The sequence below is a fragment of the Geotrypetes seraphini genome, chromosome 8, assembly GCF_902459505.1.
Source record: "Geotrypetes seraphini chromosome 8, aGeoSer1.1, whole genome shotgun sequence".
NCBI classification, from domain to species: Eukaryota; Metazoa; Chordata; class Amphibia; order Gymnophiona; family Dermophiidae; genus Geotrypetes; species Geotrypetes seraphini.
Window position 1 is genome coordinate 59,048,465 of NC_047091.1, and position 27,201 is coordinate 59,075,665.

The window sequence follows — 27,201 nt, forward strand, 5'->3', positions numbered from 1 at the left end:
TAATCATCCTGGAAATGTTTCGAGCCATTTTAGTCTATAGCAGGGGTGCCCAATACGTCGATCGCGATCGACCAGTAGCTCAGGAAGGCAACATGAGTTGATCGTGGAGCCCATCCCGGGCTCCGTGATAGACTCGTGTTGCCGTCCTGATCTACGGGCCGATCAGCCTTCCTCTCCAATGTTCTCCCTAGGGCCTTTTAGCTGGGCGGTCCGCCCAGCTGTCATTTGGCGCTGCTGAACATTTAAAAAAACCCCAAAAAACCGGCTTGGAGATTTCAGCCGGTAGCGAACTTGTGCTCTGGGCTCTAACGTGTGCGTGCCGGCTTCTCTTCTCTTCGAAACCGGAAGTTATGTCCGGGGGGTGGGGGGGGGGGGAGAAGGGAAGCCGGCATGCACATGTTGAGAGCCCTGAAGCAAGCGTTCGCTACGGGCTAATGCGGGAGACAGGTTAGTGAAGCATTTGTTCTTCTTCCTGCCGGGTCCTGCCTACTTTCTGTTTCCGCGAAGGCAGGACCCGGCAACATTTCCCCCAATAGGTTGATCACGATCTTGGGCTGATCAGCCTTCCTCTTCCCGACGGCAGAATGGATGTCGGGGAGAGGAATGCTGGTTGGCCGAAGCAGGGAGAGCTTGGGGCCTGTTATTGGTGGCGTTTGGGTCCTGGTCCCCGATGGCAATGGCAGTGGCAGTGGCTTGGGGGAGGGCAGGGAGAAAGAAAGAAAAAGGGCAGGCAGGGAGACAGAAGGAAAGAAGAGAAACAGAAAAAAAAGAAAGGGGAGGCAGAGAGAAAGAAAGGGCAGGGAAGAGGAAGGAAAAGTTGGGGGAAGGAATGAGGTCTGGAGGAGAGGAAGCATACAGGCTAAAAGAAGGGAAGAAAGATTGTATGCACAGTCAGAAGAAGAAAGTGCAACCAGAGACTCATGAAATCACCAGACAAGGTAGGAAAAATGATTTTATTTTCAATTTAGTGATCAAAATGTGTCTGAATTTATATCTGCTGTATATATTTTACACTAAGGTCCCCTTTTACTAAACCGCAATAGAGGTTTTTAGCGCAGGGAGCCTATGAGTGTCGAGAACAGCGCTGGGCATTCAGCGCAGCTCCCTGCGCTAAAAACTGCTATCGTGGTTTAGTAAAAAGGGAGGGGGGTATATTTGCCTATTTTTGTATGGTTGTTACTGAGGTGATAGTGCATAGAGTCATCTGCTTTGACCTCTTTGAAAAACCCTGGAATAGGAATGATAATCAACATTTTCTATGTGTACAGTGTGCTTTGTGTTTTTTTTTATTTTATTGTTGGTAGATCATTTTGACTTGGTCATTTAAAAAGTAGCTCGCAAGCCCAAAAAGTGTGGGCACCCCTGGTCTATAGAATCTAAGAGCAGGCGATTAAAAAAAAAAAAAAAAAAAAAAGAGAGGGGGAGGGAACGGATAAAAATGAATTTTAAAGTCAGAGCTCACAGCTGATTGATTTCTTCTGGAAAAGCTCACTCCTGTAAGAGCTTACAGCTGATTGGTTCACAGCAGAGGATCCATGCTGAAAAATGGCAATTGATTGGTTCCCATCAGTCTTCTCATGTATGCAGCGGATTCCCTTAAAGTAGGCTAAGATTTCCATTTGCATATACAATTTCTTCCTCTTCTGGGACTCTGTTCAACACTTTCTGCCTTTCCCCATGATGCTGAGTCAGTCGTTTTTTTTAGCAGCTTTTAACCACTCACCGACGTAATAGGCAATTTCCTGTATGACAGAAAGAGACATATCATGTGAGGAGCACTCAAATATCAAGAGCAGGAAGAAAATACAGCCCTGCGTTCCATTTCCATCACATTGGGGAGGTTTGGACTTTGCATATTTCCCACCTCCTTGGCCCGCTTCAGAGCCGGGGGATCCAGCGGCTTCGAGGAACCCATATTGGCACAGTGGGCAGTGCCATTGATGTAGATTGCCAGCTCGGAGTGAGACTGATTGTGTAGGACACTCAGGGCATGCCAAGGATCAATGTCGCCTGCAGAGTTAGGGGAGACAAGAGGGAACAGAACAGAAACATAAAGGATATTGAAAAGTAAAGTGGCCAGTAAATCTCCAAGGCCATTTTCTGTCCCCTATCGCTCATTTTTTCCCTTCAGCTCTCTTTTCTTTCCCTTCCTTTCAACATCCATCTGTGCCTCTCTCTTTTCATACCGTTTACAAAAAGAACTCTGCTAGCTTTGGGACGGTCGGCTCCGTAGTATTCATTGGTGAAAAGCACAGCCTCCTTGACACTTTTTGCCGAGATCCCAAAGAGCTGAAGGCAGAGATCCAGCTCGGAGCGTAGGGTTAGGAGTCTTGAGAAAGGGCAGCTCTCATCTTCACAAGTCTGATCTAGGAAGGGAACCAAGAAAACAACAAAATGTTAAAATTCAAAACTGAAACCTAAGGCAGATGTTGTCTCTTGTCACTTCAGTGGTTAAACAGCAGTGATGATTAAAGAGATGTTTTCACGTAGGTTAGCTATTCAGCTGGTGGTAGTCAAGTGTTGGTTTTTTTTGGCCACCTCCACCTTTATCCCCAAATATTCAATGCTGGGCCACATCCGGACCCCGGCATTGAATATCTGGTCATATATGGCCAGCTAATGCTTTTTTTTTAAACTTGTATTTTATTGAATAAGTGTAACATACAAAAATCACCTTTAATTATTGCAACAGAATAAAAATACATCTTATCCACTTTAGTAACGAACGAAAAATGAAATTGTTCAACAATGAAATACTCAGAAACCACACTCATTTTGAATACGTTTGGTTGCTATTTGTTTTTATATACTAGGATGGTCCCTCCCAAAAAAATTAACACATTTCATTTGTCCACAAGGCTAATTTTATTCCTTTATACAAAAATGAAACATACAAAATTTTATTTTAAAACAAACTAGGGGTCACCCCATCTCATTGTTTTTTTAAAACTACCGCCAAGCTTAACAGTATATTGTAATTCTTGTACACGCAACAAATAAGCAACAGTCTATATGACATAAGAGCTGTCTCTGATGCAGAAGGAAAACTTCTTTCGGTGGCTGGCCACTAGCTAAAGAACAGAAGCAAGAGTCTATGGGGTTCATAATCGAAACGAAAAATACATCCAAATACCGGCCCAAGTCGGCATTTGGACGACCTACAGACAGGCTGTCCAAATGCCAATAATCAAAATAGGTTTTTGGACATATCCAGGGACTTTTTAGGCCTCAGAATCCCGCTGGGCACCCAGAGATGAAAGGGGCATTTTTAGAGGAGTGGTTAGGGCGGGATGTAGGCCGACTTAGACTTAGTCATCCTGCAGCGATAATCGAAGGTTTGACAAGACTTCCTGGATGGAACTTATACGTTGTGAGTTAGATGATGGAAAATCGGGTATAAGTGCCCAAAAGATGTCCAAAGTGACTAGATAACCACTGCAGAGACCAGGTAAAGACTCCCACACACTCCCCCCCGTATTCACTGACCCTGTTGCATCCCCACAAATATCGGAATAAAAACGTTAATACCTGCCTCCGGAACATCTGCAGCTGGCATAGGAAAGCCTAGTAGAGATGCACATAGGGGTACCAGATTTTACTTTAGTATTTCATTGCTTTTAAGATTTAATTTTTGTAATTACTTCATTTATTTATTCAATTTTCTATACCATTCTCCCAGGGGAGCTCAGAACGGTTTACATGAATTTATTCAGGTACTCAGGCATTTTTCCCTGTCTGTCCTGGGGACTCACAATCTATCTAATGTATCTGGGGCAATGAGGGGATTAAGTTACTTGCTGGGGTCACAAGGAGCAGAGTGCTGAGGCTGTAGCTTTAACCACTGCACCACTCTAGAAATCAAAATGTAGCAGAAGTGAGCCAAGTGTAGGACAGTGAAGCAATTGTGACATCACTGATGAGGTTGGCTCTTAGGCATTGGTGGAATGTGGCATTATGATGTCACAATACCAGCTCTGGTTATCAGAGGCTGAAACTCTTCACACTATTTATTTATTCAATTTTCTATATTCTTTCCCAGAGGAACTCGGAACAATTTACATGAATTTGTTCAGGTACTCAAGCAATTTTCCTGTGTATCGTGGTGGGCTCACAGTCTATCTAATGTACCTGGGGCAATGGGGGGATTAAGTGACTTGCCTAGGGTCACAAGGAGCAGTGTGGGTTTGAACCCACAACCTCAGGGTACTGATAGCTCAAGCCATCTTAATAATTATATTGGTTTTATTATACTTATATACCATCCATATGCTGTATCAGAATCAGGAATATTTTTGTTTCAGCACCTTTGTGATTTAGATGTGTTTGAATGTTTGATATTTACAACCATTAATTGCCATATTTATGGTATCGTTTTCTTTTTCTATTTTTTTTTTTTTTTTGCAGTTCATTGGAACTTTTAACATTGTCACTGACGGAGTAAATCAGGAAGCTCTGTGCTACTGTGATGTACACTTTAGGTATTTACGTTTGTTATTATCCGGGATGGGGCTGGAGGCAGAAGAGGGCGGGGCCAGGCATCCTCTTTTTTTTTTTTTTTTTATATAGAGGAAATCTGACAACCCTAGACCCAGATATGCCACTGCACATATCAAGCTTCATAGTGGAGGCCACCCCATAGGCTGTTTTGTCTCGCTGCAGGACTGATGCAGAAAGCAACCACAAGCAGAAGTGCGCAGTTACTGCGAGGTGTATGCGGAGGTTACTGGGCACCCACTGGAGCATTCTATAAATGGCGCTTACATTAGGCACCACTAGCCGCCTAGTGATGCTAAGTTCCCGATCCATGCCCAATTTTTATTTTTTAATTAGCCACTCAAGCAGCAAAACTAGACTACCAAGTCTCCAATTTACTGATCACGACCCCGACTACAAAGCCTTCAGAAAAGAAATAAAAACCCTGCTATTCAAGAAATCCTTAAAGACAAACTAACACAGCAAGAATTATCTCAATCCCCAATAGCAGCCTGCTCCACTCCATAATACCACGGGAAATGTCCAGATAACTCCTTATGTAATCCGCCTTGAACCGCAAGGTAATGGCGGAATAGAAATCACTAATGTAATGTAATGTAATATTTCTTTCTATTTGTATGTTGTGTTATATGTGTTTGATTGTATATTGCTTCATTTTTAATATATTTGTGTGTGTTTATGCATGTAGCCCCTTGACACAGGCACGCAATTATTATTACGTCCTGTACATTTGACTTTGCCTTGTTCCATCTGCAGCCCACTTCACAAATTTTTCTTCACACCAAACAGATCATGCGAAAAGATGGCACTACTATTACCTGATGATGCAGAAAGGGGTGCAGTGACCCAGTGGGAACACTGGGAGTCAGCAATCGCGACAGATACTGCAGGAAACCAGAATGATAAACCTTGTGAGCTAGCAAAAGAATCTTAAATGTTATTCTATGGATTGCTGGGGGAACCAATGCTCCTCACGCCACAAAGATACAGCTACTTACAATATCCGAACTCAGTGCAGGTCTGGAAGATCCATTGTCGCTCCCCAACCCCCACCAGGGAGAGACTGGTATTTCTGAGCTCCTCCAGGGTTTTCTGGTACGAGTTCTGCACACATGTCTGAGACATGCTCTGTAGGTATTCCTGAAAATGAGACCTCAAAACGGTCAGTGGGCATGCAGCATTGGAAGGTGTGATACCGGCAGGAATATGCAACACTGAAGCAAGTGGAAACAGGCAGCTAGCGCATCACCTTAGGGAGGTCTATGAATAATAACATAACTTTATTCTTCTATACCGCCATAACCGACTGATTTCTAGGCGGTTTACACCAAAGAAGACTGGACAATCGGTAAGAAGGTACAAAATATTTCTTAAAAGTACAAATATTCTTTAAGAAAATAAAATATAAACATTTGCTTAGAACAACAGTTCATAATGGTGCAACCAAACTAGGAAATGAATTTTTCAAACGTCATCGTCTTGATCACTATACCGCAATACTACAAACAGTTCAGAGTGGTTTACAGAGGAAGAGACTGTATTCAGACAGCGATATTACAGAAAACTTTAAAAATTACATTAGCTTGTTAACGTTAATCAAATTTGTCTGGAAGTGTTTTAGGAATACATCAAAGCAGAAGTGGGGTCAGAGATAAGTTTTGATTGACTTCCTAAAAGTTTGATAAGAAAATGCGTTTGAAATAAAAGTTGGTTAAACATTTATTCCATTTGTTCTGTCAAGGAATCTCTTGTAGATGCAGCCCTTCAAGGATGGAAAAGCGAACAAGTAAGCACTACATGCGCAAGTTGTGCCTGGGAATTCGAAATGAGACAGATAAGATTGGGGAGGAACTTGTTTATGGTTTTGAAACAAAGGCCTCATTCTTTAATTTCACATGTAAATTTCTGTGCCTTGGTTATGCATTTGCTTATTTAACTTACAGAATAACAAACACGTAAATTAATTGCCTAATTAGGTTCAAATTAGCCCTAACCAATAATTGATTATATTGGATTTAATTGGTATAAATTTCTAGTAATTTATATAGTTGTACTGAGCTGCTATTCTACACTGTGTTTGATTAAAAAATTATACGAAGCTTGTTTTCTGCATAACTTTGTCAAAACCTGACCAATTTCAATAAAAATTTCTGATATACGAGTTATCATCCTGAATAAATTTGCAATAAGCCTACACTCGAGCCTTCTACCATACCAAAATGAGATCACTACCACCTAGATAATCATTATGATACACACAGATCCCATTTTGCTTTAAACAGTTACCATCGTTTTCAGTCAGGAAGTTCCGATTCTTATTAAAAATTTGTATCTGGAAAAAGTTTACTAGATATACTCAAATATAAACCGAGGTGATCATTTCCTCCCCCACAAAAGGAGGAAAAAAGGTTGACTCGAATATAAACCAGGGGTTTATTTTCAAGTGCCCTGCTAAGCTCTGCACCCAGCCCCCTGCCTCCCTCCCCTGCCAGGCTTTGCACCAAGCCCGCCTCTGCCCCTTCCATCCCTCCCATGATGCCTTGCAGGCCTCACACAAGCCTGCCGTAAGCCTGGTGGGCCAGCAGTGGACCAGGATAGAAACATAGAAAATGACGGCAGATAAGAGCCATAGCCCATCAAGTCTGCCCACTCCACAGACCCACCCCTAAGTCTGCTCTAGAGCCCCCGCTCTAACTGACCCATCCGTAACTTCACCCTCTCAGGGATCCCACATGGGCATCCCATTTACCCTTAAAATCTGGAACGCTTTTGGCCTCGATCACCTGTATCGGAAGCTTGTTCCAGTGTTCAACCACTCTTTCAGTGAAGTAATACTTTCTGGTGTCGCCATGAAATTTCCCTCCCCTGAGTTTAAGCGGATGCCCTCTTGTGGCTGAGGGTCCCTGGAGAAGGAAAATATCTTCTCCCACTTCAATACGCCCGGTGATATACTTGAACATCTCAATCATGTCTTCCCTCTCCCTCCGTTCCTCGAGAGAGTAGAGCCGCAACTTGTTCAGCCTCCCTCCTGTCCCGGCTGAGTGACACATCCCGTCTCACAGACTTAAAAAAAAAAGCCCTTCCCTTAAAGCCCTGTTGGTCTAGTGGTGAACCGGAGAAGGAGCTATCTTTCTATACTCCTGCCCCGTGCAGAGCCGCTATCTGAATGACTGCTGTGAGTTCTCATGGTTTCATTGTCTTCTAGCTTTCACAGTCACCTTTTCAACTGTTTGGCCAGCTTTAGATCATCATATACTATCACACCCAAGTCCCACTCCTCATTAATGCACAAAAGTTCTTCACCCCCTAAAATTGTAGCAACTGATAGCAGGGTTTTTTGCAGCCCAAATGCATGACCTTGCATTTCTTAGCATTAAATCCTAGCTGCAGATTTCAGACCATTCTTCAATCTTCAACCTTCCTCATGTTATTCACACCATCAGGGGGGTCTAATCTATTGCAGATTTTGGTATCATCTGCAAAGAGGCAAATCTTATCAGATAACCCTTCAGCAATATCATGTAAAAAAAAAAAAAAAATATATATATATATATACTAGTCTTTAAGCCCGTTGCATTAACGGGTGCTAGAATAGATGTGTCTGTCTGTCTGTGTTTCTTTATCTCTCTCTCCTTGGCCGCTGTCTGTATCCTTCTGTCCCGTCCCCCCCACGAGCAAAGCTGTCTGTCCCCAGCACACCTCTCCCTATCTCTCCATGGCCCCTTCTGTTTCCCCCCAGCACACCCCTCCCCCCCAAAGCAGCCCCCTTTCCCTCTCCCTGTCTCTCCATGGCCCCTTCTGTCTTCCCCCTCAGAACAAAGCTGTCTGTCCCCAGCACACCTCCCCCCAAAGTAGCCCCCTTTCCCTCCCTCTCCATGGCCCCTTCTGTCTCCTCCCAGAGCAAAGCTGTCCCCAGCACACCTCCCCCCCAAAGCAGCATCCTTTCCCTCTCCCTATCCATGGCCCCTTCTGTCTTCCCCCTTTCCCTCTCCCCCTGCCTCCCGGTATTGATCCCCTTCTTACCCTCCCCTCCATCCCGGCGTCTTCTGGCCTGCTCCTCTTCAAAGCAGCCTGCGATCGTGGTGGCCGGCTTTAGCGAACCTCGCAGGCTGCTCTCCAACTCGTTAGCACGTTCCCTCTGACGCGATCCCGTGCATCAGAGGGAGCGTGCCACTGAGGTTGGAGAGCAGCCTGCGAGATTCTTTAAAGCCGGCCACAATCGCAGGCTGCTCTGAAGAGGATCAGTGGCGGCGGCGGCAGCGAGTGAGGTGACACGGCGAGGACGCGGGCAGGCAGCGAGTGAGAGGCAGCGGTGAGTGAGGGCGGGCGGTGACGCGCCGAGGACAGGGAGAGAGCACAGTTGCGCGCCTTCAGCCCCTGCATGCGCCGTGAGGTTAGAATGTTGCCACAGAAACACACCTCACGGCGCCACACCACATGAATTTTCGAGAGTGCATGTGCGCTCTAGCATTTTATTATATATGATATATATATATATATATTATAAAGAACAGGCCCAAAAATATATATATATATATATTTTGTAAATGATATTGCTGAAGGGCTGTCTGATAAGATAAGATATATATATTATAAAGAACAGGCCCAAAAAACAAATCTTGAGGCAAGACCCCTGGTAACATCCCTTTTCCCAGAGCAATTTTCCTATTGGTTCCTGAATTGGACAGAAGTTGAAGTACCTGTAATTCACTCTCCATATGCTTGGGGGCCAAATCTGGAAGCACTGTTACAGAATATGCCCAATGTACTCACAAGTTAGGCACAGGTATTTAGGCCTGGTTTTCCTTGGCCTAAAAATTATGATATGCACTGCTGCCTAATGCGATTCTATTAAGGCACGTGTACTAACTGACATTCTAGTTGGCACTGATTTTTTGAACGCCATATAGACTATGGCTCTTAGCGTACACACTTTAGGAGACTTGTAGATAATTTTCCACCTATGTGTTTATCAAGTCCCCTAACCTGATTGATGGCCATGAGACGTCTATAGCTGGACCCCAAGCTGGTCCTAGTCATGGTGTCACAGACCCTGCGAATGTCTCTGTCAGAAGTCTCTCCGTTGTACTGCACGGTGCCCATGAAGATATCTGCCAGGTTACTGATAAACTCTGTGTAGTCCTCGCTGCCCTGCAGACCCTCACAGGAGCAGAAGTCCTTCTCCAGCTGGGAGGTATTACCAGCCTTCAGCATCTGATCCACAGTGCGGAAACTCTCTGTCACAGCATCCAGACACTGTAAAACAAGGGAGGAACCAGTGGCTGAGATAAGAGACAGCTAGTGAGAATAAGGATTGTTCATCAAACTCTACATTAGAACCTCTCTTTTTTTTTTTTACCTAATACACATTGGCAATTCAAATCTCACATTTTCCATGTTTCTTTTTTGTTGTTGTTTTTAACTCTTAGCAGGGTTTCATTTCTAGGGAGTACAGCCTAGATAAATTTGCAATAAGCCTGCCATTTCTTTTCAGACTCCAGAGGCCAAGCAGCTGTTCTCTAGTCCCTTCCTTCTAGGCAGCCCACAGGGAAGCTCCAAAGAAGGGGCTGCGCTGTTCTGCTCTTCAATCCAGTGCTCTCAAACTCATGGCCTGGGGGCCATATGCGGCCCACCAGGTACTATTTTGAGGCCCTTGGTATGTTTATCATAATCACAAAACTAAAATAAAACAGTTTCTTGTTCATATCTCTTTAGCTATAAATGACAATATTATTATTAAGACTTAGCTAAAAGGAAAGATTTATAAACTATAAAGAGTTTTACCTCATGCAAAATTGTCATTTCTTTAATAAGACATTAACTATTTTTTCACAGGCCCTCCAAGTACCTGCAAATCCAAAATGTGGCCCTGCAAAGGGTTTGAGTTTGCTTTAATCCACCCACTTTTCTTTTCAGTAAGGCGTGTGGTTCTGTGGCTATATGAGGAGAGGGATTGTAGAGTAAAGTCTCACTCCTACCTGTCTCTAGCCCTAATCAGTTCTTTTCATCTCTGCCAGAGATATCCTATGTCTAGCCTATTCAGCTTTCAGAAAAATGTTGAAAACATACCTCTTTGGTAAATATCATGATTGATTCAGTATGATCTACTATATTATTAGTATTTCTTGATCTGTAAATCGTACAGAACCTTGCGGTCTATAAGAATCTATGTTATGTTATCCCATGCTTTCCTGAAATCTGACATGTTGTTTTGACTTTCCCACTGCTCCATGGATCGGACTCATCTTCCCATGAAGAAGTCTTTTCTTTAAGTGTGCCTGTGTCTCCCTCTCACTGCAACAAAGAAGAGGGAATCCAAGGAGCTGAAAACAAAGCCAAACAACATGGCACAGTGGGCCCCCAAGACAAAGCCAAACATGGCACAGTGGGCCCCCAAGAGTGGGTCCATAGCCAAGCTTTAAATAGGGACCCAAAGTGGGCTGCGTTTCAGCTCAACTCCTGCCCCCTCTGAACTTCCTGTTACAGAGGGGGGGAGGGGGTAGAAGCCAGCAGGCCTTTGGCATGACTTTCAAGTTTATTTCAAATTTCTTATATCGCCTAATCTTCTAGGCGGTGTACAAAAATACTATACAATAAACAGAGAAGATACCATGAAAACAGATAAAAAATTAACAGTGCAAGACAATACCAGGGTATGTTAGTACAACAAGTTCTATGACATATAGACTTACTTCAAACAAATGGGAAAAGGGCAAGAACGACATGCTCAAGGCCCCATGCCGGCCAGCTGCAATGCATCTTTTAAATCTGGGCTTTCTTTACCACTATAAAGACATTTAAAACTGCTCTGCCACCTTTCTGTCTCTTGCCCGCCCACCCACCCCTCCGTCTTCCTATCCCCGAAATGCTTTCATGTTTTCCTTATATATACCGGTATCTGTCTGATCTGAAGAAGAAGGGTTACCTACGAAAGCTCATCATAAAATGCATTAAGTTAGTCCAATAAAAAAAAGTATCACCTTATTTCCTTTGTTTTTTATTTCTTTATACTAATTTACTTTTTAAAAATTCTCTTCATAACTGTACACTAGAATAGAAGACATGTACGTCGTGTACACAAAGAGTCTTGTCAATGTTATGAGCGTCTGTGTGTGTAAGGATACAGTCATCCAGACAAGCATCATTCTTTGATGTGATTGGTCCTTGAAAACTAACAGCAAGTAATTTTAGTTTATTTTTATCCTAACTTGAGCAACAAAGCAATCAAGGCGTTTGGATATTCTTACCTTTGCGAACTTGGATTTTTAGCTCTGACAGAAATTAAATGGAACAAAAGAGAACGACTGCTGATAGTGGATGATGAAATGTGTGTTTGTTTGTCGACTATCAAGTCGTGTTTTGAGTTAATTTGCACTCAAGAACAAGCACATCCATCGCATTGATTAGCAATTCTGTTCTATCTACTTTAGTTTCACCATTGTTACAATTACCCACACATATTTAAAGAACTTTAAATAAATAACTCAAATTTAAATTTTTTTTGTTGGTTTTGCAAGTTTATCATTCCAATTATAATGTGCCATGAAAAACATTTGTTCCGTTTAAGTGTGCCAGAGCTAAAAAAAAGTTTGAGACACACTAGTGTATACCTTACATTCATACAGATATGTGTCTCTAACACAAGCTTCCACAGATTCACCACTCTGTGACAAAATGGAGTTTCCATAGATTGTCCCCTAAATTAGAATAATATTAGTGATTTTTCAGCTCAGACAGAAAATAAAAGGCAATTTCACAGCCAAAATTAAGTAACCTTGGGGGATCCACCGACTACCGGATCAGACAAGCTCTCTGCCACCACCTGGAAGAATAATAACAGAAAAAAAAAAAATTACATTTTTGTAGTTCAGTTTTCTGGTATGTATAAATTGAACCTAGCAATTTTAAAACGGCAATCGATGCCTGGAGGGTCTTATTGAAGAGATAGATTGGATGTCAATTGTCTAATAAACAGCAGCAAATTGGGTAATTTGCTTCATTGTCATCATTTCAAATTTAAGAGAGGAACCGATGTCAGATGCTCAGATTCAGCGATCAAAGGAAGAAAGTGGCAAATGAGTTACAAAGCAAGGCATAGCAAAAGAATCAGGGTAAGAATTATTCATTAAATTCTCTATATAAGCTGCTGTAGATTCTCCAATTTAATAACATTGTAGAAAAGACTTTTTAAATGGATCCATTTGTTTGTAGATTTATCAGAAGTGAGGAACTCTGACCCTGAAGAAAGAATTTGAAACATGGTAATGTCGGGAGGGGCAATCCTTACAATGCCTTTATTTGGCAGATAAGTGTACTTTTACCACTTAAAAGAAAAAAAATACTAATAAAAATGAATATTTATAAAAATTTGGGACCTATGAAGAATTTGGCTGTTGAAGCGGGACAATAAGCCTGTGTGTTTCAACGCTTATATCAGCCTCAAAGGATCCAACAAAATAAATGTATACATTGACAATGAATATTGTTTTCATTTAGGTTAGATCTTGAACCAATGAGAATACAGTGTTCCACCGCAAATTTGCAGTTCACGAATTGCGGACTCGCTCATTCGCGGTCGGAGCAGACAGCGAGTGATTTTCTTCACCTGCCCTCTCCTACCTCCCCTGCCTTTTGACAGGCAAAAAACTGCATTTGCGGTTTTCAGGAACCCCTATGAATTTTGGGGGAGTAGTTGATCTTTGATCTACCTAATCGCAACAGCCACGTTCAAGGAAAATCGTATGCATACGAGATGTGCAGAAATTCTGCACTAGGGAAAATGTCTCATGCATGTGCAGAACAGATCTACGATAAGCATAGATGTTTTGTGCGTGCCCACAAAAAAAAGGCAACTAATGCCACTGGCGTGCATCATAGGCATCCATTGTAAAATTGCTGTAAGGCGCTCATGTAGGAAACTCTCCCTATCCGTGCTCTCTATGCTACCCCTCTCCCGCTATGTTTTAACTCTCCCTGTCTTCTATGAATGCGTTTGTCCTGTAATCTATTGTGAATGTCAATTGTAACCTGTTCTGAGCTCCCAGGAGAACGGGATAGAAATCTAAATAAATAAATAAAAGCCTGATACTTTATTATACCGGCCTCTGCTGTTCTGTGCATCCCCTTTAATTTGCTGGGGTTTATTTGGGGGGGTTGTTTGTTGTTTTTTGGAGGGGAGGGTTCACCCTTTTCTTCTATTATTTTTGATTGTGTTGGCGAGTATGAAATACTTTGGGTGGATGGGTCAGATGGACCTCATACGATGTCAAAGGTTTTTTGTTTTGGGGGTGGGGGTTTTTTTTTTTTGGGGGGGGGCAGCAGCATGGCGAGGGAAAGTGGAGCTCCCAGCATTCTTCCCCACTGCGCACCCACCCTCCCATACCTTTTCAAATCTTTGCTACGCCACAGAGGTGGTCACAACAATTGTTTCACACTACTGTTTCTGGTGGGACGCACATACACACACACACTTAATACATGCACATAGCACATTTCCCACACATGTGCTGAAACTATCAAACAATGCCCTCTTGCAATGGCAGCTCAAGACCTGCTGGAAAACTCTAAAATGTTAAAAAGGTAAATTCTCCTTCCTGTGCATCACTCAGAATGCTCATTTTAATACTGATGAACTCGCTGAAATACATTTGCACAGGATTATGCACGAGCCCCTTTATGCATTAGATGCTGAATAATGGGCATGCTAAACTAGCTACAGCCAGCCTAAATCAATTGTTTTAAGTTTTGAGAATCGGGGCCTCTAGATTTCAATGAATTAGGCCAATAGTCTGTTTCATAGATTATGAAACAGACTATAAATGATTAACACAAGTTTTAAAAAGCAGCTGAGTTGGGCTAAAAGTCCAAACCAACAAGCAGGAAAGAGGTAATGATACCTAACTGTTGTGCACATTTTACCTTATTGTAGCCCATGAAATCAAGCTTGGCTCTCACTGGGGCTGACGAGGCCACTGCAGCAAAAACGAGGTGTGGAAACTGGAATAAAGGAGGACAAGGAGTCGGGGAAAGAGGAGTGAATGAGAGAAGAAAGAGGACAGGGAGTCAGAGAAGACAGGAGAGAGGAGAGTAAAAAAAACAAACCAAAAACTAGGAAGGAGATAAATCCTTTCAAAAATCCAAATTTCCTGATCGCAATGTGCCCCCATCCTCTTAGGCGCCATAGTCTTTAAAACCAGGATAATACCCAAGATGGAATCAAGTGCTGCTTCTCTTTGAAAAGACCCTTTTTTTTAAACTCCAGAATTCTCACCTTCAGTCGGAACCAGGCTGAAAGAGAACCAGGATAGGAGCCCCCAAAGCAGATCCAGGTGTTGTTCCGGGTTAGGCTGTACTTCTCAGACAAGAAACGGTGGAAGGATGCCAAATCTGCCAATCTAGGAGGGAGAGAAGGGGCATTTGTCACAGATATGTCTTATACAACACTTCCCATTTCCCCTTCTTCCCACATCCTCATTAAAGAAGACAGCTGCAACCCCTCTCCTAACCATCCACAATAGACAAGCTGTAGCACCCATGAAAAGACAGCTCCGTACACCCTCCCACTCTCCTTTCTCAATAAGAGAGCAAATCCCTATATCCTCTCTTCCTCCCTCATCCCAACAACCTGCAATACTCAGTGAGATTGCACTCCCTCCCCTTCTTTTCCACTCACCACCACCACAACTCCAACCAAAGAGGTGGAAATTCGAGCCATTCAGGTTTTTAGAGGTTTCTAATCCCATCTGTAATCACAATGACAGGGTCGCAATAATTCCAAAGGCCTATGCCCTTGATAACTGGGTCCTGGTCACCCCATATTGCAAGGTCTTTATGCCCCTACTTTCTTGGTCCCTGGCACCATCAGGCTGGACCCTCCAATTATCACTCCGTCTCCCTCCTGTTCTTATCCAGGTTACTTGAACGTGCTGTTCACCGCCATTCTAGTGACTTTTTTAGTCTTGAGCTATTCTTGACCCGCTTCAAGTCGGACTTTTGCCCTCTTCATTCTATATAAGCTGCCCTTGCTAAAGTCTCCAGTGACCTGCTCCCGGCCAAATTCAGAGGCCTCTACTCAGTCCTAATCCTCCTTGATTTATCTGCAGTGTTTGAGACAGTAAATCACCGCCCAGTGGCGTAGCAAGGGGGGGGGGGAGACGGGCTGCCCTGGGTGGGCACACCTCCTCCTCTCCGCCCTCCCCCCTGTCCTCACCCTGATGCGCACATATCTTCACTCCCCCCACCCCACCATAACTCTCTCTTCGTTGGTGCGAGCAGCAACTCCATCCTGCTCCTTGCGTCAGCATCAGCTCTCCCTCTGATGTCATTTCCCAGTCCCATGCCTAGGAAGTGACGTCAGAGGGAGAGCCGACGTGGCTGAGGAAGTTAAGAGGTACGGGGTAGGGAAGGGATGCACATGCGTGGCAGGGGGGCCGGGGAAGAAGCGGAGGGGGTGTAGTACCACCCTGGGTACTACTCACCCTTGCTACGCCACTTTCACTGCCTACTCATCAATACACTGTCGCTTGGGTTTCACGGCTCTGTTATCTCACGATGTTCTTCCTATCTTTCCCATTGCACTTTTAGCGTTAGCTTTGGAGGAGGATTCCGCTATCTTGTCGATGCACCTCAGGGCTCTGTCCTGGGACTGCTTCTTTTTTCCATCTACACTTCTTCCCTTGGTGCTCTAATCTCCTCCCAGGGCTTCCAGTATCACCTCTATGCTGACGACTCGCAAATCTACCTCTCTACACCTGAAATTTCTACAGGAATCCAGGCCCGAGTCTCGGCCTGCCTATCTGGCACTGCTATCTGGATGTCTCACCACCATCTAAAATTAAATATGGCCAAGACTGAACTCCTAAACCTGCCTCTCCTCTTCCTCTGTTCTCTATTTCAGTGGATAATGCTCTCATCCTCTCTGCCTCATTGGCTCGCAGTCATCTCTTGCCTTCTACTACTACTATTAATTATTTCTATAACGCCACCAAACCAACGCAGCGCTGCACAAAGTCACAAAGAATAAGAAAACAGTCTGCTTGAAAGAGCTTACAATCTAAACAGGCAAGAAAGACAAACAGGATTGTCATGGATACACTTAAGGGGAACGGTAAATCTGCTGGCTGGGTTGGAGGGCAGAGGGAGTACAGGACAATCTAGCCATTGTGACATCACTGATGAGGTTGGCTCTTATTGGTGGAATGAGGCATTATGACATCACAATCTCAGCTCTGCTTCCCAAAGACTGAAACTCTTCACTCTATTACAACTACTATGAACTAATGCTATAGTGCTACCAGCCATATGCAGTGCTGTATAGAGTCACAAGGAAGAAGAAAACAGTTTCTGCTCAAAAGAGCTTACAAGCTAAACAGCCAAGACAAACAGGTTGTCATGGATACAGTTAATCAGCTGGCTGGGTTGGAGGGCAGAGGTGTAGGATTAAGGATTGAAGGCTATATCAAAAAGCTGTGTTTTCAGTCTGCTTTTAAACAAGGGAAGGGAAGGGGCCTCTCTTCGCATATTCAATAGACCACTAAAACCTGTTGTTTCTTTCTATACAACATCGCTAAAATCCAGCCTTTCCTTTCTGAACACACTGCCATTATCTAAGCTCTTTGTCACTTAAGAACATAAGAATTGCCATACTGGAACAGACCGAAGGTCCATCAAGCCCAGTATCCCGTTTCCAACTTGCCTCTCACAGGTCTTCTGCTAAGCAATCTCTCTCCCCTTCAATCTGTTCAGAATTCTGCTGCACGCCTCGTATTTCACCAGAGTCATTATGCTCACGCTACTGTCCTCGTCACTTCACTGGCTCCCTGTCCGTTTCCATATACAGTTCAGACTCCTCATATTGACCTACAAATGTATTCACTCTGCAGCTCCTCAGTATCTCTCCTCCATTATCTCTCCATATACTCCCCAGTTACTCCATTCATTGGGTAAGTCTCTCTTGTCTGCACCCTTCTCTATTGCCAGCTCCCGACTCCATCCCTGCTGCGCAATATGCCTGGAACAACCTGCCTGACTCAGTATATCTGACTCCCATCTCTAGCAGTATTCAAATCCATGCCTCATCATTCCCTTTGAAATACTCTACCTAAGCAGCATGTATAGGTTTACTCTTTTTGTCCTGTGTCTCTGTCATAATTTAGGGCTAGATTCACTTTACCTGACTCTCCGTGCCTGATCCGTGCAGACCCGACAAATTCACAAACAAAATAATTAAAATGAGAGCGTTTGGAACGCCCATCTGACTGCATGGATCGCTAGTATGCGATCCTGATGCATGCACAGACCATCTGCTTTCCCTGTAGATGGTCTGCAAATGCGTTTGGTGTCCATTTTTGCTGGGTTGTTTTTTTTTTGGCCTCGACTCTCCTGCTCTCCCAGGGAAGGGCAATCCCTGGCAGCAGCAGCCTCTTCCCCTTTGCCGACGCAAGTTCACTGCCCCGGCAAGTCCCTGCCGTGAAGAGCCACAGCTAACACATTTTCAGCAGGATGTTGCCAGGAGGGCTCGTGGCAGTGGGGACTTTTAAAAGCAGGCAATTATTGACTCTCCTGCTCTCTGCCGCCCTTCCCCGCAGTGCAGCCATGCTTTAAAACCATGGGCTCGCACTGCGGGGAAGCGCAGCAGAGAGCAGGAGAGTCGGGGTGGCAAGAGCAGGGCTCGGCTGGAAGGGGCAGAGCAGCAGAGGTGGGCTGCAGGGCTGGGATTGCAGGCCGAGGACAATCGGAAAGGACGTTTGCGACTGGTCCCCAGCAATCGCTTCTTGTGTTGATTAGCCAGCCTAGTCGGTTTCCAAGATTTCTTTAGTGAATCGCGTCCCTGCCTACTTTGCACGCCGTTCCCCTCATTTGCATGCACGAAGCGGATCAGCACAGAGGTAAGTGAATCAGGCCAGAGTAAAATCGGGTTGCAAAGGGGTTGCAAACTGATCGGTACACGATTGGTTTGCTTAGTGAATCTAGCCCTTAGACTGTAAGCTCTTTCAAGCGAGAACTGTCTCTTGCATGTTTAGTGTACGGCGCTATAGAAATAATAAATAATAGTAGTAGCAGCAGAGGCCCTATACTCACGCTTGCTGGCTGGAAAGGAAGCGGATCCCTTCATTAGTAAGCCCATCCATGTTGATGCTGCTCCCGTAGTAACGATGTTCCAGTGCCACCAGCAGCGCACCATAGCTTTGTGCCAGTTCCACATGTTCCCCTGAAATAAAACATGCCCAATGGCTCAGTCATAGCTATAGTTTCTAGGAGCCCCTTCCCCTTCGTCAGGCATTACAACCCTTGCCCCGCATGAAACAGGAAAAATTAAGGCCTTGGTCAGCCAGTCTTAAGTAAGATGGACTCCTCTAGTAAGACAGAATTATAAAAGAGTAGGAACCCTGTGTGTGTGCGCCAGTGCCTCCTGATAAGAGTAAACCTGCCATGGTTCCTGTAGTCTAGTGATCTCACTTACCTGCCTGGACAGAAAACTTGGACAACGAACTCTCCCCACCGATGTATAGAAAGATGGGACCCTGGGGACGCTTCCAGTACTCTTCATTAATCCAGTATCTCTGTAGAGAGCAGATTTTGGTAGACCAATGTGTTTCTTAAGCCAAACCCCCCCTACCCTCACCCCAAGCTGGTCTGGTTTTCAAATGGTAGTGCATAATCAGACTGGTTAGGGACTACACCAGGGATGATTTGAGAACAGTGGGGTACAAAATGGGGTTCATATTTCCTTCCTTAGAAAGGGACAGGTGACTAGTTCTTCAGAAAGGCTTGCTGTGTGTTAACTGGTTCTCATCAGTAGCTTTAGGGGGTAGGGTAAAGACAGAGTCCTGCTGGGTGTTACAGATCCAGGGTAAGAAAAGGGGCATGCTGGGTACTGCAGGAATGGGGTAAGGACAGGCTGGCACTGGGTGCTGCAGGAGCAGGGTAACAAAAGGGTTGTGCTGAGAGCTGCAAGAGCAGGTTATCTCACCTGATTGTATGTGGCATTATTCTGACGATTAAAATGATCCAGAGGTTGCCTGAAATAGCTTTCAATGGGAGGGTTCCAGTCCACCGCAGCCTCCCCTCTATGCATCATCCTCCGGAGATAAAATTCCTTCATAGCCTGGACTTCCTGGAACTGCAGGACTTTTCTCTTTAACATTTGGAAATTTCTGCCTGTAGATGTAAAAAAAAAAAATTTAAAAAAAAATCACACCCGATTACTTAGAATGACAAAATCTGTAGCTTGGAAAAGAGACAGCTGAAGGGGAATATGATAGAAGTCTACAAAATCCTGAGTGGTGTACAATCGGTAAACGTGAATCGATTGTTTACTATTTCAAAAAGTGCAAGGACTAAGGGTCACTCGTGAATTTACATGGAAATACCTTTAAGACAAATAGGAGAATATATTTTTTTTTTCACTCAACAAATAGTTAAGCTCTGGAACTCGTTGCCAGAAGATGTGTATCTGGTTTTAAAAAAAGGCTTGGACAAGTTTCTGGTGGAAAGATCCATAATCTGCCATCAAGATTGACATGAGGGAAACCACTTGAGATTCTACCAGGTATTTCTCAGCCTGCCAACAAAGTCCTGAACACACTGAGATCCAAAGCTATAGACCCCTGCGTTACAATACTTCCCCCCCAATTCCCTCCCCAAATAGCCACTCTCATCCACCCAACAAAACCAGCATAGCAACCCATAGGCTAAGCCCAAGAAAACTCAATTACAATCTGTTCAAGACCTAGCTGCGACATCTCGCTGCCAGGATATTCAAATATGGAGTCCACACTTCAAGGAAAGCCGTACGCCTTCTGCGGGAGTTCGACTCCCATCTTATCAGTTCATGAAGCTTATTTCTGCAGTACCAAACTGAAGGTGGCAACTCAGACAACCAGTGATACTCAGAAACAATTTTTCCCTGGATGGGTTTATCTATAATAATAAAATGCTAAGCGCGCATGCACACTCACCGCGTGTTCCCCGAGATCTGATCTGTCGGGACTCTCACCGCGTGTTCCCTGAGATCTGATCTATCGGGATGTGGCCGGTAGGCGTGCGCATGTGCGTCAGACAAGCCTCCCTGCTCTCCATCTCGCGCCGCTGCAAGGATTCTGAGGAAGGCGGCGATGGTGAGGGGAGCCGCCGTGGCACATTCAAAATTAAAAATAAACTTCGGCACCACACTCGCGGCTCTCTCCCCAAAGAAATAAATCAAAATCCCGGTTCACATCAGGAAACATTTGCACCTTTTGCTTCCTCCCTCTGGCACAGTTGCCCTTCTTAGCAGCTTTCATGGTGTCCGGTTGGGCAAGGGGGTTGGGAGGGGGGCAGAGTCCTGTGCTGTCCAGCGAGGATCCAGTCCTAAAGGGCGTAACCGGACCCCGGCTACTCCCAACCCAGCTGAGGTCCATTGTAAAGCTCCAGGGGCGGAGAAAATCAAGGCCTGAATCCCACATCCAGAACCAGAACAGCGATAGCCCAAGGGGAACACGCAGTAGGTAACACGCTTCCCTGGGCAAGTCACTTAATCCTCCATAGCCCCAGGTACGTTAGATAAATTGTGAGCCCACCGGGACAGATAGGGAAAATGCTTGAGTACCTGATTGTAAAACCACTTAGATAACCTTGATAGGCGGTATATAAAATCCTAATAAACTTGAAACTATCACGGACCGCAGAAAAGGAGCAGCATCCCATCAAACTGTTTTCTTCTACATCAGGTCACCAACTTCAGCTTTATTCTACCCACCGAAAAAGTACCCGGTTTAAAAAAAAAACAAAACGCAGACAAACCAGCAAAGAGATTAAAAAACAACAACAACCCAGAGAGAAATTCACAATCAAGTTATATCCAGCTGTCCATCAGTAAAGAAAGTGCCGGGTTTTAAAAAAATTTTGGTTTTTTAAAAATTCCTCTTTTGCTCTCTTTCCAGTTTGTTCTCGCCCGGTGGAGATCAGCGGGTCCAGCCTTCCCTAATCCTGGCCAGCTCCAGCCCAGGCTGTCACAGGTGCATGGGGGGGGGGGGAGGAGCAAGCAGAGGAGAGCAAAGGGAGCTGATGTGATGTAGTGAAAGCTGCTCCTGAACTGGGCAAAGGGAGAGGGGGGGAGGGCAGGGAATAAAAAGGAAGGGAGGCCTACTGCTGCTGGACAGGGGGAGGTAAAACAAAGGGAAAGTGGCTGCTGCTGGATAAGGGGAGCAGTGAAAGGGTGGTGGTGGACACAGGAGAGGTAAAAGGAAGGGAGAATGGACAGGGGGAGCAGGCAAGGAGTGGTGCTGGACAGCCGAGGAAAAATAAAGAAAGAAAGACAAATACAGAAACAGGTTAAGGAGAGAGAGAGAAAGAAAGACAGACACATACATCTATTCTAGCGCCCATTAATGTAATGGGCTGAAAAACTTGCCATATACATGCCATAGGAGACAAGCTTGATTATATAAACAAATATCTGGTATCCCCAATCCACCCTGGGTTCAAGGCCCCACCAAGCTAGTCCACCCCCCAAAAAAAATAAAAATAAAAGAACAGCGAGAACAGAGAACTTAAAAATCTAATGTCTTTCTTCAGCAAGTATAGTGGGAGAGTTTGAAGGACATAAAGACACTTGGGGAGCATACAGAAAAGGTACCATCAAGGACAATGGTAACCCCTGCCACTGTACCAAAAGGGAATAGGTATTCGCCAATAACAATCAATTTACATCCATGGACAGCACCACACCCAGATAATAGAAAAAAAAACATCTGCTCATTTTAGTGGAACGTCAGCTCTTCCTCGTGTTCTACGCACAGAGTCAGAAGAAGCCAAGGCCTCCGACGTCCCGAAATTTAAAGCAAACCCCGAGAAGTCTCCATATTCTTGCAAACTCTCCAGTAATGTCGGTAAAGATCTATGTGGATTGGACAGATACACTAATATGTCATCCACTTGCTATCTTGAAGTTACTAGCACCTAGCAGTAATCTACTAATCTCTACATTTGCTTGAATTTCTCTAATCAGGGGGTCCAGTGAAAGCACAAACAAACAGTGACAGCTCACACCCCTGCCTAGTTCCCTGATGTATCTTAAAGGGTGCCCATTTACTGAGAGTTGTGCTCCTGGGTCACAGTACAAAGTCTGGAATGGGCCCACCCCATAGACCCTAACCATAGCAAACAGGTACCCCCACCGCACCCGATCAAAGGACTTTTTGGCATCAAAACTAATGAGCAGGGTAAGGGCCCCATCCGCCTATGCCTTCTTCAATGCCAGCAGAATCCGGCAAATATTCTTGGACACTGGTCATTTCCGCACAAATTCCACTTGCTGCTCAGAGATCAGGGACGGCAATATCAAATACAGATTCGCTCCTTCGCGGATGACATCCAACTGTACATACCGCTAGGGACGCCCAGACTGTGAAACTCCTAAACTTCCTCTTGGAAATCAAAAACTGGACGCCCGTCAACAAACTACAACTAAATGCCTCCAAGACGGATCCGCAAAGAATGCTGCAACCGTGCGTGTCCCTTGCTGTGCTGGGATTCAACTACTATAACTGCAAAAGACCAAGTGCAGAGCCTAGGAATACACCTTGACGGCAACCTGTCACTTTCCGACCATATCTCCCAGGTGGTATCCTCCTCATATTACTACCTACGACAACTCTGAAAAATAAGGAACTACTTTTCAGAGTCCGATTTCGCCCAACTATTCTGTGCCTGAGTATTCTCCTGTGTTGGGTGTATTGGAGCTGTAAGTTCTTGCTGCTCACAGCTCCATGCTGCCGCTGGATTGGACATTAATTGCGTTCCGTTTGAATCATACTGTGATATTGGAACTCCATTGTTTGCTGTACTCTGTTCTTTCATTCTAATAAAATAATTATGTTAAATCTTTTTTTTTTTTAATTGATGATTCGATGAAGTACTTGGTTGTTTTAATGTGAATTTCTTAGGATTTTGCCTTCAGTGTAGTGGTACATTATAACTGTGGAGATGTTGTCCTATTGCTTGGTTCCCTGTCATTAGCTGAATATTGGTGAAGGAGGACTGGGGAGGGGGAGGGTTGAGGGGTGCGGAGTGGTTGGGTATTTGTTGAAACTCTGAGCTGATTTTGCTGTGTTCTTTGTTTGCAATTCCTGTTGGGCTCAATAAAATATATTTGAGATTTGTGGAGATGATTTTTTTTATTGCCTTCCCATTTGAGCATTCAGTGTAGTGGTCCATTATAATTGTGTGTATAATAATACAATACATAGGCGTTGGAACGGGGAGGCCTCCCCAACAATTGCCAATTTTATGTGCCACTTTTATCCCTGGTGGTCCAGAGGTGCAGCGGGCAGGAGCGAGCTTTCCTGCTCCTGTCCCGCTGCTAACCGGACGGCCGCAGCTGGTTTCTTCCGACACTGAGTGGCAATGAGCAGGAGTGCGCTTTGACGCTCTTGTTCAGCGTTCAGCAGCTTCTTTGACTGGCTCCCACTCATTGCCGCTCAGCGGCAGAAGAAAGAAACCAGCTGCGACCGGCCGGTTAGCAGCGGGACAGGAGCAGGAAAGCTCGCTCCTGCCCGCTGCACCTCTGGACCACCAGACCAGAGGAGGTAGGAGGATGTGGCAGGGTGCAGAGAGAGGGAGGGAGTGTGCAGAGTCTGATAAGGAGGGGAGGGAAGGGGGCTGGGTGCAGAGGCTGATGTAGGATGGGGGAGTGGCTGGGTGCAGAGCCTGGCAGGGAGAGGCTGGGTATAGGGGGTAGGGAGTTGGGAGTTGGGAAGGCATGGAGGACAGATGCTCAGGGGGTTGGGAAAGACAGATACTGCACGTACTGGGAGAGGGTTGGGAAGGACAAATGCACAAGTGGGGGGTTAGGAAAGGAGAGATGCTGCACATGTGGAGTAGTGGGAAGAGAGAGAAAGAAATGCTGCTGGTGGGGGAAGGAAAAGGAACGAAGAATTGTTGGACATAGGTGTGTGGCGTGAGAAAGAAAGAGAGATGATGTATATGGGGAAAGGAAGAAAGAGGAAGAATTGTTGGACATGATAGTGGTGGAGAGGAGGGAGGAGAGATGACCCAAAGAAGGGAGAGATGCCATACCACAGAATGGAAGGGAAAAAGGGGAGAAAGAGAGCCAGACCGCAGAAAGGAGAGGAGATGTTAGACCGCGGGAAGAGGGAGGAAAGGAGAGAGATGCCAGACCATGGGAAAGGAGAGAGATTCCAGGCTATGGGAAGGAGAGGAGAAAGATGCCAGACCATATGAGGGGGGAAGGGTGAAGACAGATGTCTGACCATAGGAGAGGGATGAGATGGTGCATAGGGATGGAGGGGAAGGGGAGACAGAGGGAGGAGATGGTGCACAGCAATGGGTGCGACAAGGAAGAGATAAGAAGAAATGCTCCTTATGGATAGATGGGAATAGGGGAGAAGAAAGATGGAGGAGCTGGAAGCCATGGAAAAGCAGATTTTGAGAAGAAAGCAAAAAAAATAGAAGAAAGTTGAATGTTAAAGTTAATGCTAAAGACAGATGTATATAAGCAAGGCAGACTGACTCTGTATGTTAGCACAACCCAAGAGCAGAACCTGCTATGCAAAAATATGGCTCAGAGAAATGTAACTCTAAAGAGGGAGAGGCAACCCCCTCTTAAGAAAAGAGTTTTATCTTCCAATCATTGCTTAATAAATGCAAAAGCAAGTCCCACTCAAGGGTGTGAGTTGTAAAAAACTGAATAAATATCTTAATATAAAACTGTATATTTTCAAAAACTTTTAAACAATTTCAATTCTTGCATTCAGGTTGACACTGGACACTTTTACAGTCAAGAGGTTGAAAAATAAAGGTACTGCTCTTGGGTTGTGCTAACATACAGAGTCAGTCTGCCTTGCTTATATACCAAATTGTTTTTCTGACTCCTTAGTTACCTTGTCCCTGCTACAGTGGAAACAAAGACAGATGTATGGCAGAAAGTGAAGGAGAGAAAAACAGTAAATGGATAAGTTGGCCCTGGATACACAATTAAGAGCACAGACAGAGAGAAGTGCAACCAGAGACTGGGAAAGATCGTTTTTTAAAACCAAAATCATTAGGGGAAATAATTTTATTTTCAATTTAGTGATTGAATTGTGTCAGTTTTGAGAATTTACATCGGCTGTCTATACTTTGCACTGTTCAGGAAGAAATGCATTTGTTTCTATTTCTCTGGGGGCTGTACTGCATGCAGTCTTGCTTCTTAGGGTTATTAGTACTTTTACTTTGTGGTCCTGTATTTGCATAGGGGTCATGTGTGACCAAGGCCAGGTGTTCTGGTAGGAATGAATGTTGAGAAACATGTATGCTTTGCGTAGTTTTATTTATTATGTATTGTTAATCAGGTTATATTGTGTGTACTGTATATATGAAAAATGAATGGGGAAAAAATGGTATTACAATTAGTATTATTATGAGGGCGGGGCGGAGCTTGGAGGCCCCTCCCCCAACAAAAAAGCGTTCCACTGCCTATGCAATATAATGAAACCAGGCTTAGAGAAGTCTGTTCCTCTTCCAATCCGTGAAGCTATTAAGTGACACGATTTATTCCATTCCTTGCATGAGGAATTTCTCCCAGTATGATGCTAACAGCACCTCTGCCCCAGTTTAAAGCAGCCTTCAGTCCTTGGCATGGTGATCCCCTTTCTCGAAATATCTGGGTTCACTTGAAATCCCAGGGCGCTTAGTAAAGGGATATTAGAAAGGCCAGCGCCGGCTGAATCTCCCACGCTAACAAATAGGAGAAGCGAGAACTACAAGATCCAGCATGCAGTGGGGTGGTAAAAATCAGAGCTCATCCCGCTCAGCGTAACTGGAGCTCGTGACTCACAGAGTCGGGTGGAAAGTTTGCAGAACGCTACCCAGGGATCCGATTACCCGGGAGGGTCCCAATCACGGTCACGATCGGCGTCTGCCGCGGAGGAGCAATCGGACCTCTGTTGGGAAGCTTCAGAGCTGGGACGTGACCAAGAAAGGGAGGGGGGGGGGGGAGAGGCTCAGCGGCGTTAAAGCAAAAACTTGTGGCCTCTCACAGGTGGCCAGCTTCATTGGTCCGGTCCGGTTATACCCAGCTATGCACACGATAAATCACCCGCCCCGAAGGATCCAATTTCAAACCGATTCAAGTCTGCGTCTAAGCAAGAGAATAAGGAACTTGCTCAGAGAATCACATCAAGCAGAAATGGGATTCTCTTGAGCCACTTTTCCGGTTCCGTAATTCTCCTTGCAACAATGACTTAACACTTCTAGGACAGGACCCCAAAGATAGAAAGGGTAAAATAAAACAGTAGCATCTCACACCTATCCGAGTCCCGTCCCCCCCCCCCCCAACTCTGTATAGTACTCCCTCCTTCCAGTGCATGGCTGCAATTCAGGATCCCTCACCCATCACCACCACTCCAGTTAGAAGCCAGAGCCGACGGATAGGTAGCCAAATTTTAAAGCTACAGAACTCCCAACTTACCCCCATCTGTCAGTCCTAACAGGCACTGGAAGAGCAAGCAATCCAGAGCGAAGACGTGAGCCCATGCCATGGTTTCTGCAGCTCTGACCCAGGACAGTAGCCCAGACGCTCATTCGCACTCTTTCTGTTTGGCTTAACCGCTGGACTTCCTGCCCGCTCACATGATAGCCCATGCCTTGCATGACTTGCCTACCCCCACCTCGCATTGCATTGCTTTCGCTTTCTCTTATCTCTGTGGCTAGACCTGCTGGTGCAAG

At 44.9% G+C, this 27,201-nt stretch overlaps 1 protein-coding gene across 2 annotated transcripts; it reads right to left on the bottom strand.

The window, feature by feature from the left end:
* Nucleotides 1-1,398: 1,398 nt before the first annotated feature.
* On the bottom strand, nucleotides 1,399-27,201 carry PRSS16 (serine protease 16). 2 transcript variants are annotated; one of them, XM_033956736.1, is made up of 12 exons: nucleotides 26,945-27,201; nucleotides 19,466-19,653; nucleotides 18,956-19,055; nucleotides 18,574-18,703; nucleotides 14,765-14,888; nucleotides 14,413-14,490; nucleotides 12,269-12,316; nucleotides 9,481-9,750; nucleotides 5,493-5,634; nucleotides 2,187-2,366; nucleotides 1,865-2,010; nucleotides 1,399-1,742 (listed from the first exon to the last, which is right to left on the bottom strand). In XM_033956736.1, exons 1-12 carry the CDS (start codon nucleotides 27,012-27,014, stop codon nucleotides 1,689-1,691), a joined length of 1,530 nt encoding a protein of 509 aa, XP_033812627.1. In that variant the 5' UTR covers nucleotides 27,015-27,201; the 3' UTR covers nucleotides 1,399-1,688. The 2 variants fall into 2 exon arrangements, with proteins under 2 accessions (XP_033812627.1, XP_033812628.1); XM_033956737.1 differs by lacking the exon at nucleotides 14,413-14,490.